The following is a 13942-nucleotide window of genomic DNA, read 5'->3' as shown; positions in this document are numbered from 1 at the left end:
AGATTTCATCTCACTCCAGTCAGAATGGCAGCTATTATGAATACGAACAACAATAAGTGTTGGTGAGGATGTGGGGAAAAAGGCACACTCATACTTTGCTGGTGGGACTATAAATTGATGCAGCCAATCTGGAAAGCAGTATGGAGATTCCTTGGAAAACTTGGAATGGAACCACCATTTGACCCAGCTATCCCACTCCTCGGTTTATACCCAAAGGACTTAAAAACAGCATACTACAGGGACACAGCCATATCAATGTTTATAACAGCACAATTCACAATAGTTAAAATGTGGAACCAACCCAGATGCCCTTCAGTAGATGAATGGATAGGGAAACTTTGGTATATATACAGAGTGGAACATTACTCAGCATTAAAAGAGAATAAACTCATGGCATTTGCAGTAAATGCATGGAATTGGCGAATATAATGCCAAATAAAGCAAGCCAATCCCAAAAAACCAAAGGCTGAATGTTTTCTTCGATATGAGGTTGCTGACTCATAATGGTGATGGGGGCAGAGGATGGGAGGAATGTTAGAACTTTAGATAGAGCAAAGGGGAGGGAGGGGAAGGGAGGGAGCAAGAGGGTAGGAATGATGGTGGAATGAGTTAGACATCATTACCGTAAGTACATGTATGCAGACACGAATGGTGTGAAAATACTTTGTGTACAATTAGTGATTTAAAAAATCACTATGCTCTCTATGTGTAATATGAAATGAATTGCATTCTGCCATCATGTATAACAGAGTAGAATAAATAAATAATTTAAAATAAATAAATAAGTAAATAAAATGAAGGCATTCTGTCCATCTTCAAAAAAGAAAAAAAAGGAAAAACAAGCCAGGCTTACCTCATCTGTGCACATTAGAGGATGCACAAACCGAAGAATGCCTGACTGTCTCTAGACAACCTCATCTATTGACAGGTGGGGGGAATTAGTGTTCTGAGGAGTTAGCCTGTAGGATCCAAAGGGAATCTCCCTCCTTTCCTTATCCAGTGCTTGTTTTCTTGCCACCCTGAGCAATACTCAGCAGCAGCTTTTTATCCAGCTTTGTAGGAAAGTTTATCATTTCCAGCTGTATCACTGAGGATGCTAACATGCCGTTTCTGCAATAGTATAGTTTATTTCCCCAGTGAAATTGGAATTCTAGTTCTTTTCTTTGTTCTAAAGTATTGTACTCTTTATTTATTTATTTATTTTTGTAGAGAAGGAACCATGTTATGGTAATGATTGTCTATCTCATTCTAAAGAGAGAGAAGGAAGGAGGGAGGCAGAGAATCAATCTATAGTAAAGTATATAAACATCTTCCTAAAAATGAAGACATGAAGTTGAACAACCTTAAGAAGTTTTTTCCATTATCTTATGATATTATCAAATCCAACTTTTATTAGTTTTAGAAAACTTTGTTTAGAATAGATATCGTTAATATCCTCGAAAATGTCTCCCCAAGTATACCATAAAGTTTGGGGTAAATATTGTTTCCCTAGTGTGTGGAATGTTTATCATATTCTGAATAAATGTTAACATTTTACTTTTTGTCTTTGCAGGTGAAGATTACAGTATAGCTTCATCAGATGTGGTCTTGCTGGAAGGGGAAACCAGTAAAGCTGTGCCAATATACATCATTAACGACATCTACCCTGAACTGGAAGAATCTTTCCTTGTGCAGCTGCTGAATCAAACAACAGGAGGAGCGAAACTAGGGGCTTTGACAGAGGCTGTCATTATTATTGAGGCTTCTGATGACCCCTATGGATTATTTGGTAATCGTGCTTGTTTGCACCTCTCTTTTACTTGTTTGTATAAGTCAAGTATAATGGCCATTTCTTTTCTGTAGAGACTCAGAATTGATTTGATTAAGTGTTCTTTTTTAACTGTTTATTAGTGATACATAGGACCCCTATGTAGACTGACAGGCATGGATAGTAATTTTTTTTAAAAAAGTAAGTAAATCACCCCTTAACATAGAGATGGAAATCACGAACTTTTATCTTTCTGTTCAGACTTGGTTCCCAGATGCATTTTGTGAGTCTTAGGTAATTCCTTTAAAAATTAATTTGTAGAAATTGCCATTCAGATCTGACTTTCTGGGCTTTCCTGATAAGTAAGAAAATCTGGCAACATCAAGCCTCCCTTTCCTGCATAGTATCAATCATGGGAGCAAATAGCAACTACCCCTAGGGACTAGGCAGGCCGTTTGTATAGTTAGCCAAGTTCCCACTGGATTATTTCACTCATGGCTGGTATATACATGACCCCTGTTGACATCTCACTTTATGATTTCTGTTGTTAGCACAATGAAAAATAACGGTTGGAAACTTTGGCAGGCCTGACAAAGTTGTGTCACAGCATGGTACCCTGATTTTGTGGAGTGTAGCTACATAGGTAGCTTAGGGGGAGAAAGAATCCACTGTAGAAGGGTCCTTGTTAGTTCTGTGTTGACTCAGTTATACTTTGTATCCGTCTGCCCTCCAGGTTTTCAGATCACTAAACTTATTGTAGAGGAACCTGAGTTTAACTCAGTGAAGGTAAACCTGCCAATAATTCGAAATTCTGGGACACTCGGCAATGTTACTATTGAGTGGGTTGCCACCATTAATGGACAGCTTGCTACTGGCGACCTGCGAGTTGTCTCAGGTAATGTGACCTTTGCCCCTGGGGAAACCATTCAAACCTTGTTGTTAGAGGTCCTGGCTGACGACGTTCCGGAGACTGAAGAGGTGAGAGGAATGGCTAGTATAGAATGACACTGTAAATTGTGCCTTGTCTTATAGTGACTAGAACAGATGACTCTGGCTATGACATTTTAGAGAGGATGTCAGATAAATTATTTCTGCAAGAATGTTCAAAGTATGGTAGTATAAAAGTGATCTTTACAAATAACAAGAGGAGAAATATTCTAGAAATAGATTTTGTCTACATGAGATTTTATTAGTATACGATTTTTTTGTGCAATTACATTGTATTTTTCAATAATGGTGTTAAATAATTAAAAATATATAAAACTATGTTCATTTTTTTCTACATTTGTTTTTATTAATTTGTATTCATGGTCTCTTTTGGCTTGGATGCAAGCCAATCTTTTTTAAGTGTAGATTTTGACTTTCCACTCTTCATTTATTATTCTTCAACTATTATTGAGAGTTTACTATCTAACTGTATCATTCTTACTCTAATTTCAGAGCTTATTTAACAAATAAGCTCAGTAATTTTCCTGTTTTATATTTTTCATGATGAAGAAGCAATATGGCAACTAAAATTAAGAGTCTCAGTGGGAAAGTTGATTCATCCATCACTAACATATTGTCTGAAGATAATTTTATTTTATGAAATTCCAGTATTACTAAAGCTTAGACCTTATAAAAGTATTATATTAGCATTTATTCTTTAATAGTATTAAATTTTATAGGAGTCCATAAAATTTCTCTTGAATGCAAATCATAATTCAATTCTAAAATATTATTCATTTATATGTAGAAAACATTTCTCTTTCCTTTTTTCTAAAGGTTGCAATACAATATGATGTTTTTTCTTATAAGATTTGTCAGAATTTCCATTCAAGATAACATGGGAAATAAAGCATAATAGATTGAACTCTGAGCTAAAATGCATATGCAATATTTCCCCTCAATAAAAAGGTATAGGACATAAAAGTCATATCATTGAAATGATAAACATAAATAGGAATCTTAAAATTGATTAATATGATTATAAAACTGAATATTAAGGAATTTAAACAGCCTGTATTTCTTATGTATAATCATGCTCTATTATTAAGTTGATAATGAATTATTCTATTCTAAGCTGGGTTTGCAAATGTTTTGGGGGAGTTTTCTTTGAATCCATTTATGCTTAGTCTATTTTATTTTTCTGCTTGTATGGATATGTTTGCTGATTTTTTTACCTGCATCATTCTTACTCTAATTTCAGAGCTGGGATGCTGTTAAGGAAGTTTTCACTCTATTTTTAGGTTATCCAAGTGCAACTAACTGATGCCTCTGGTGGAGGCACTATTGGGTTAGATGGAGTGGCAAATATTATTATTCCTGCCAATGATAATCCATATGGCACAGTAGCCTTTGTTCAGTCAGTTTATCGTGTTCAAGAGCCTCTGGAAAGAAGTTCCTGTGCTAACATCACTGTCAGGCGAAGGTATAAGAGGTGGCTGCTCACATATTGGGAGTGATTATGGGTGATTATGGAATTATGGGTGGTGAAGAAGGATCCCCCTACAATTAAATAGTTTGGATTTGATGGTTTTTCCATATTATGATTTATTTTATAGGTAAATGTGTTGGTTGAATTATGTTTATTAATAAAATGATCCATCATACTTATACCTATTGTTAGTGAAATGAATAGTAGATTATACACCTTTTTGTTTTCTAATCTCATAAATTTATTACTTTAATCTAGAGTCTGTAGAACTTAAATACAACTTTAAGTTAAAGAACACTCAGATGTTGTTTGAAGTGCTTGATTTTCAGATTCTGTTTTTTTCCTGCATTTCTTTTTGAAGGCAGCATAGTTTACACTGAGCTTCTTTAGGAACAGATAATGTAGGATTGAAGGACCTTAGAGCAAGTCATTACATTTCTTCCAAATGTACTGTTATTATTGTTATCTTCAGTAAAACCTAGTAATTAAAACTCATTTTCTAATTCTGCTTGGAAATTCTGAAATTGATACCATTTGCATATCTTGCAAGATATTTTCATAGCTCAATTAAAAAGTAAATATTATTAAAAAATCATTATTTGATTGAAAACTAGCAAAAGTTCCCTACCTAAGAAAAAAATGTTTGAAGACATGCAATTAAGAAGCATGTTGTGTTTGTATTATTATTTTAAACATAAAAAAAGAAAAACCACAATCAGCACTGCTCTTTTGTTTGTACAATATGCAGATTACTTTGAGTGCTTAACCTGTCTTAATTGTCCCTCCGTCTTTTAGTGGAGGGCACTTTGGGCAGCTGTTGTTGTTCTACAGTACTTCCGACATTGATGTAGTGGCTCTTGCAGTTGAGGAAGGTGAAGATTTACTGTCCTACTATGAATCACCAATTCAAGGGGTGCCTGACCCACTTTGGAGAACTTGGGTGAATGTCTCTGCAGCGGGGGAGCCCCAGTACACCTGTGCCACTCTGTGCCTCAAAGAACATGCTTGCTCGGCGTTTTCATTTTTCAGTGCTTCTGAGGGTCCTCAGTGTTTTTGGATGACATCCTCCATCAACCCATCTGTCAATCATTCAGACTTCTGGACCTACAAGAAAAACATGACCAGGGTAGCATCTCTTTTTAGTGGTCAAGCTGTGGCTGGTAGTGACTATGAGCCTGTGACAAGGCAGTGGGCCATAATGCTGGAAGGTGATGAAATTGCAAATCTCACAGTTTCTATTCTTCCTGATGATTTTCCAGAGATGGATGAGAGTTTCCTAATTTCTCTCCTTGAAGTTCATCTCATGAACATCACAGCCACTTTTGAAAATCAGCCAACCATTGGACAGCCAAATACTTCTACAGTTACCATAGCACTAAATGGTGATGCCTTTGGAGTGTTTGTGATTTATAGTATTAGTCCCAATACCTCCGAAGATGGCTTGTTTGTCAAAGTTCAGGAGCAGCCTCAGACCTCAGTGGAGCTGGTGATCCACAGGACAGGAGGCAGCTTAGGTCAGGTGACTGTTGAATGGCGTGTTGTTGGTGGAACAGCTACTGAAGGTTTAGATTTTATAGGTGCTGGAGACATTCTGACTTTTGCTGAAGGTGAGTCATGGTTCTAAATGGATTTCAGTTTTCCCTGGTAAGGTCATTAGAGTCAATTTTTTGGATAATGTTCAAGACAATTCTTGCTAATATGTGTATTCCTGTATGCATATTCTTGCTAACTTGTAGAAGTATAGTATGGTTTTGGAAAAAATAGGACTTGATTAGCTTATTAATGATTGATGTGACATATTTAGGTAGACATGACTCTGCATGTATCTTTTTAGTTATTGAATAGTATAGTTTATTGATTATAGTGTTTATCGATTTTCAGGGAATATGTGAATTTTATTCATTTATCCATGATAGCAATGCCTTTAGAGGCAACCATAAGGCAGGTTTTAATTTTGTAAGAAAAATTACAAGAATGTTATGTACTTAAAACCACTATATGGGTAGGCAGTACTACCTAGGCAAATGTGTAAGCATTTTCAAATACACTAGACAAGTCGGGATAAATCGTCAATGAAAATAACTTAAAAGTTAAATAGCATAAAATTTGGTGACCACATTCACATTAAATTAAACAGTGTAAATTAATCTATAATTCTGTTCTTAAACTTAGGTGGGATTTAAAAATTTTTATCAGTATTATAATTATATATAATATGGTCAACAAATTAGAATTAGGGTCAGATTCACTGATGTTTTTTTAAAGGACTAGTCCAATCATCTAATATTTAAGATCAGAAAAGTTCATATGTTTAAAATAGTTTAATTGGTGTCTGGGGTTGTGGCTCAGTGGTACAGTGCTTGCTTAGCATGAGTGAAGCACTGGGTTTGATTTCCAGAACCACATTAAAAACAAACAAACAAACATAAAAAACTAAATAAACAAAACAAAGGTATTTAGTTTAATTGGGTGTGGGAAAGTTTTTACTGAAATCATTGTTGAAATCCTGCTTTGGGCAATTATAGACTCCATAAAATTTTTTTAATAAAGTGTTTTCCTGATTGAAAAAGTAGTGACTACTCATAAGATCCTCACAATATGCAATGAAGTGAAGGAAATAAATCTTTAAAACTTTTTTTTTTTTAGTTGTAGTCAGACACAATACCTTTATTTATTTATTTATTTTTATGTGGTGCTGAGGATTGAACCCAATGCCTCACATTTGCTAGGCATTTGCTCTACAACTGAGCCACCACCCCAGCCTGGAAATAAATCTTAATTCATAGTTCCATATCTAGGATCAGCCCATTATATCTGTTGTTTAACTTTTTAACACAAACACTTTTTTTCATAAACTAGTTAGGGGTATGGTACAGGCATCCTTTGAAAAGGTAAACTTTTTGAAGCATCTAGTCAGCACTATGTTTTATAATATGGTTTTAAAATAGTAGAAAACATTTTCGTAATGGCTTAGCAAATGACTTGGGGAATAGGGGAATATGATGTAATTGATGGAAGGGGGTAGTTTGGTAATTGATAACATTTTTCCCTTGTTTCAAAAGAAATAATGAAAATGTAATGAGGATGGAGTGGTGATAAAAATTTAGATTTTCTGTTGGCTCTGCAAACTACAAAGAAAGTTATCATACAGAGTAATAGCATTATATAAATTATTATTTTCTTGAATTATAATTTTTGCATCACATAAAATGGACTATATTTCATAGCTAACTTAGATTATTAGATACTATCTACTGTCTTGAGGCAATCTCATCACTGCATCAGGATCAGGAGGGAAAGAACATCAGCATTTAATTTGCTTTCTCCTAACTTTTCTTTTTTACTCTCTTTTATCCTCTTCCTAGAGTGGGGAGGAAGTAAATTGGGACACCATGGGCTGAACCACAGATGCAGTATTTGCTTTTAGGATGCTCACTGGTGCCCTATCTACTACTGGGGTCCTAGATCAAATTGCAAAGCAAATTACTAGGCCCCTCTGGCCATCCTGCCTGCCTTTGAATTTATTTTCTGCCTGCTTCCCACAGTGCTCTACATCCTAGAAGTTGGTACTTGACATTGTCTAATTACCCAAAGACTTATCTTATTCATGCTGGTTCTTTTACTCAGTATTTGTCATCCATTTCCTGCCCCTATCCCATTCTGCCATTTTGATCACAATTCCCTATGTGCTTCTGGTTTTTCAGGGAGGTGTTAGGTTGAATACCTGATTAAAAATTTTCCACAATAATGCCAGAATGAGAATGAGACCCCATTGTCTTTAAAGGAACTGTTCTTAGATATAAAATGCTTTTAAAGCTTATTCTCTACTTAGGTCATTGTTTTTTAAAGACCAGGAAATAAAGCTATGATTCTTTGAAATAATTCTACCCTTTAACTTTTTAGTAACTCATAATGTTCTTTTCTACACATTAATGAATATTTATGGTGTTTTATGTGTAAAAAAATATATATAGATGAACAAAGAAAATTTGATTTTAATGGTGTTAATATTGCCCCAAATACTGAGCTATTATAATGAACTCACATTATTTTTTACTTCCGTTTTTAAGGTAGAGATTATTTGGGGCCTTTCTGAGTTCTCTACATTGGTGATTTTCTTAACTTTCGTTTTTAATTCCATTAATATTTTTTTTATAGGTGAAACCAAAAAGACAGCCATTTTAACCATTCTGGATGATTCCGATCCAGAGGATGATGAAAGCATCATAGTTAGTTTGGTGTACACTGAAGGAGGAAGTAGAATTTTGCCCAGTTCCGACACTGTGAGAGTGGACATTTTGGCCAATGACAATGTGGCGGGAATTGTTAGCTTTCAGACTGCTTCCAGATCTGTCATTGGTCATGAAGGTGGGTTCTTTTTTTTGAGCACATTCATTTCCTTTTCTATGGGTATCATTTTTTGCCTAGTGTTTTAAAGCTTGTGATTTTTTTCTTTTAATTATTTTGTTGAACTATGTGTTTTCATCCAAGCGGGACATGTTTGGGAGGAGGCTTAGTGCACTGCTTAACTAGATGTAGGAGGCTTACAGAATGATACTGTGTTCCAGCTTGCCATTCTCCACTGGTGTGGGATGTCCAGGTTTTTCATCTGTTAAATGGCAAAATATTACTTACTTCATAGGTTTCTTCATGAGGATTAAATGAGCTTATAATAAGTGTAAAGTGCTTGGCACAGTTCTTGGCAAATGTAGTATATGCTTTTTAGTAGCTTTTACTATGAAACAGTAAAATATTGGCTCCCTGTTAAAAACAAGTACTAGATTAAAATCAGTGAACATTTTAGCCTTGATTTTATATTGTTTTTGTATGTTTTATAAAGAGTGCCAAACTGGAAAATCTTATATAATATCTATTTTTTTTGTCTTGAAACACTGTAATTTTCTTGAATCTTTATTTTTTATTGCATATCATATATAGGCTAATTTTTGTGTTTTAGATATTACAACTGTTTTGTTTTTTTGTCTTTGAATAAGCCTATTTTGAGATTCAAAAAAAATTTACAGATTGTTTCAGCACATAGTTTGTATTTAGAATTAAAAAATAATTTTATCTTAAAGAATTAAGAAATAAAAAGGATATAGATCATGTATATGGATCTCTACAGATGAGGAAAACAAAGCTGAGAAATCAAATGACTTGACAAGGTCAAATAACTAATTTGTGACTGTGCTGGAAACTGAATGCATTTCAGTGTTTACCATCTGTCTCCTTAGTATATTCTCCCAACTTGCAAGTTTATTGAAATTATTTATGCAAATGTTTGAGCCATTTTCTGACACTCTTTACTATTGTTAATGGTGTAGAATTGCATGTTGTCTTAGCAATAATGATTAAGAGTGACTAACAAATTGCCATAAACCCAATCTAAAGACAAATCGTTAACTACCAAAAATTTTTTGGTAACATAGTAGAAATAAAATGTCACTGCTGGGATAGTTAATATTAATGACAACAAGAATATTTATGGGGTATTTTCTGTGTGACAGTTGCTCCACATCAGTTATTTCACTTCATTTTAGCAGCAGTCCTATGAACTGGGTATAATTGAATACACAAGATTTTTACATAAGGAAATTGAATTGGAGATCAGAGGTGGAGCTTTAAACCCAGCTGCGCTGGATCCAAAGCCCACACTACAGTGCACCTTGTGAGGAGAGACTGTTTTGTTTGAATTTGTATTTGCTGTAGAACCTGACAATGCAAGGATTTTTTGATAAATATGTGAAGTGATTTTAATTGAAAGAGTAATGAATGTGAGTAGTAATGTCCATGTGAAAGGAAGAATTTGGTAAGAGACTTTAATTCTATCTCAGAGATAGAAGTTGAATTTTCAGAGATAGTTGAAATCAGGAAAATACAATCTTTGGGAACATAGGAGAAAACAAGTTATCAAGGACGTAATCATGTAGAACAGCAAGCTAAGATACTGGGAAAGTAAGAGCTCAGAGGACAAAGAGGGGACAGAAGAAACTAGGGAGAAATGTTCATCAGTTACCAGAATAAGGAAGTAATCAATGGGTCTCATACTAATGTAACCAACAAGTAAGATTTTCAGATGGGCTAGAGAAAATAGTAGCAGCTCTGGATGGATTGTAAAGAAAAATTGGGGATAGAAAGATGATATCTAAGGATAAACTAAAGGATTTAGTGGCCTTTGGGGAGTGCCCTCAAAGCAGGGTCCTCGGACTGGGGTTGTGGCTCAGTGGTAGAACGATTGCCTAACATGTGTGAGGCACTGGGTTTGATCCTCAGCACTATATAAAAATAAATAAATAAAATAAAGGGATTGTGTCCATCTACAACTTAAAAAAAAAAAAAAAAAAGCAGTGTCCTCAGGCCTATTCCAGTTCACAGAGTGCTAATGGTCTATGATGAGATAAACTTTTATACCAGTTTCACTTTGCTTTGATATCCAAAAGCATTATCTATGGGCTTATATTCCATGTGTTCTCTTGCTATTTTTAAAAATACCTTTATTTTGTTTATTTATTTATTTTTATGTGGTGCTGGAGATGGAACCCAGTACCTCACACATGCTAGACAAGCGCTCTGCCACTGAGCTACAACCCCAGCCTTTTTATAGTATAAAATTTTGAGAAGCACTGCTCTTTGGCCATGAGAACAAGGAAAGAAGTAACACTGGAGAAAATAAATTAAAGAGGAGTATATTGAATTTGCTTTTGCTTTGTTGAAGAAACTTGGGCAGGGGATACTGTATAAATAGAGAATTTAAGTGTTGATGGTATGGAGGCTACAAATAAAGCTAAGGCCAGGAAAGGTTAGATGAAAGAAGGAATTTAGAGCTAGACTAGATATGTGCTTTGCTGTGATATGATGGAATTTTTCATTTTTTTAAGAAAATATTTTTTTAGTTGTTGATGGACCTTTATTTTATTCACTTATTTATATGTGGTGCTGAGAGTTGAACTCAGTGCCTCACACATATGAGGCAAGTGCTCTACCACTGAGCCACAACCCTAGTCCTGGAATTTCAGTTTTAAAAAATAAAAAAAATATGAATTTCCAGCATTAACTTAAGGGGATTTTAACTGTAAGATACCTAGTGTTGTGCACGTGCATCCTGTGTGTGTTTAGTGGTGATGATAGTAATGCATGGTTTCTAAAGAAACCAGGCTCTCCTTCTGGGCACCAAAGATCTTGGAGAAATCGCAGACACCAGCACCTGTATTCTCGTTGGGTTGGATGAACTTCACCTAAAAACCATATTCTGGTATCTTCAGTTATCAACAGCCGAGTACTGCAGGAGACACAAAGAGGAAAATGGATTTGTAATTAAAATACATGGTCCAAGTGGGTTATTGGTTAAAAATTTACATCAGCATACCAGTGTATGATTATGTGTTTGGTATGGGACAGAAAACACTGAATTGTTTTTATTGCTTGCATGAGCACTCCATAGATATTTTATATCTTTCAAATGAAAGTGAAGGGTAATTTTTATTTTTTACTTTTCCCCTTTTATTCCAATAAAGCCATTTTTGACAGCCTAAATTAATTTTATTTTTTCAAAATCATAATGATTTTGAAAATGAACATAATAAATCTTAATGAACCTCAAGAATTCAGTATTTTATGTATGTATTCTTTATAATACTACCACAAAAACTTCATAGAGAAATGTATATTAAGATGAGTTTACTAAAGTGAACTAATGAAAACCTCATGGTGATTTTTCAAGGAAAACTGTTAAAAAAATAGAGTAAAAGCTCGTGCTGTGTGGGCTCTCAACAATCTCAACATTGCTTCTGGCTGGTGTTGGAGCTTCATTTGTGTGATTAGATTTAAAATGTAGACGATACTGGACTTTGGGCTCTAGAAATCCGTTTGTGATTTACAAGAAGGAATTGCTATGTATTGAATTCTGAGGAATCCTATTTCTATGTTTTGTCCTAAAGCAATTGGAGAGATGCCCAGTGGTAAATATTACTTTTTTCAAATGTAATGGACAGAATTTAGAAATATGAGACAATGGACTTTACTGTGATTGCAAATCATGCATAAATGTACTTTTTATAAACCTGTGTTAGATTTTTCACTCACCCAACTCAGCAGCATCATAATCATCATGTCATGTTCAATAGATTTAAAATTTTTTCTTTTCTTAGAGACAGCATGAAGCTTTTTTACACAAAGATTTGAATAAGAAATGTAATTATTTTTAAAAATACCAATATTGGCATGCTATATTAGAAATTGTTTTTTTAAAAGTATTCACATTGGCAGTCTATGATTTAAATTATTCATATTCCTATAATATTTAACCATTTTCTTTTCATTGTAGAGTCAATAAATTTGGGTGATCCATATATATCATGTATCATTTATTGACAAAGCTATTTTTCTATTTTGTTTTCTATTATTATATATACCTCATAGTTGCCATTTATCTTTATAAAAAGAATCTTGGTTTGAGGAATAAGTGGATGAAACACTCAGGGTTATTAAAATGCATTTTTGTTTTATTTTCTTTATCTGTATTAGGCTAGGTCTAGACACTATTTGATAGATCTTTTGCCTGAAGCTTGAAATGTGTTGTCCACTTTGGGTGGACTTCGTGAATTTTATATCAAGATGATTTTCAAGTAATGTGGTCAGACTTTGATAGTTGAGGGTGTTCCTCCAACTTTCATTCTTGGGAAAAACCAGAAGGCAGTATAGCACCTAGGAAAATGTTTCTTATGGGATAACTTGAACATACACTCTCAAGAATTTTCCTACTGTCCTTCATCTTAGATTTTGAAGACTAAGCACTTGTTTCTGAGTCTTCCTGTTTTCCCTTAACTTTGTTGGTCAACTCTGTGTTTTGGTAGAAGGTGACCCTGTGGTATATCCACTGCTTTTTTCCCAGATGCATTTTAAATAGGCCTAGCTTCTAGGTGTCTGTATTAAGAAGAAGAATCAATTTCAACATTTTATTGTTTAGAAAAATTTGCACACTATTCTTACTATTGACGTGATAAATTTGCAATAGGTTTATAAGATTATGTGTTTAAGAAATACTTTGTTTACTTTTCACTTATCTGGATGTGTGTGTATATGTGTGTGCCCCATTGTACCATACTTCAAATTTTGTTTCTTGCAATGTTTTCTTGAAAGTTACTTTTATGGCAACTTGTTAAATTTTCAGAAATGAAATTTATAAAGTAGTGTTATACTGCATATTTTTCCACATAGTAAGTTTGTGGGAATACTTTTTTTCCTCCCTTCAACATTTCACTTTTATTTTAACCTCAGAATGAAATATTGATTCCCAAATATTCATATACAAATTTCAGCCATAATTTTTTTTTATTATTTTAAGTCTCCCTTCAACATGGATCTTTATTGACCTACATTTTATTTTCTTGCTATTTGTGTTTTCTTTGCATTTTTTGCATTTAATCAAACTGTCATAATTTTATTTTTGAACTATTACTAGATTTGCGACTTTAGGACCTTTTTATTTGTGTAAGCAGACAACACTGCAGGTGAAACATCTTAACTTCAAGGATTTTCCTATACTTTTCAGTAACAAACTTATTTTTCAACAAGTTGCTCTATAAGAAATTTGTACAATAGAGAAACTCCAGAGTTTGATAGTACAGTCTGTCTATATTTTATTCAAATGAGTTATACAAATAAAAAATTTAAATAGTAGGCTGACAATTATGGCTGATTGTACACTTTTTTCTGTTATACCTAATATTTTAGAGAATTTGATTCTTCACTTGCAGTACTTATGTGCTAAGAAAAAAAAA

At 34.0% G+C, this 13942-nt stretch overlaps 1 protein-coding gene across 1 annotated transcript in view; it reads left to right on the top strand.

Moving 5' to 3' along the window:
- Positions 1–13942, top strand: part of Adgrv1 (adhesion G protein-coupled receptor V1) — a 521596-nt gene that overhangs the window by 81124 nt on the left and 426530 nt on the right. Inside the window, exons 29-33 of the mRNA XM_027927625.2 lie at positions 1553–1768; positions 2481–2725; positions 3976–4157; positions 4959–5770; positions 8322–8531. Coding sequence (XP_027783426.2) covers positions 1553–1768; positions 2481–2725; positions 3976–4157; positions 4959–5770; positions 8322–8531 — 1665 coding nt within the window. The remainder of the gene's footprint in view (positions 1–1552; positions 1769–2480; positions 2726–3975; positions 4158–4958; positions 5771–8321; positions 8532–13942) is intronic.

This window comes from Marmota flaviventris, chromosome 5, assembly GCF_047511675.1.
Source record: "Marmota flaviventris isolate mMarFla1 chromosome 5, mMarFla1.hap1, whole genome shotgun sequence".
In the NCBI taxonomy this organism is placed as follows: Eukaryota; Metazoa; Chordata; class Mammalia; order Rodentia; family Sciuridae; genus Marmota; species Marmota flaviventris.
This window is presented reverse-complemented; position numbering and strand designations above follow the sequence as displayed.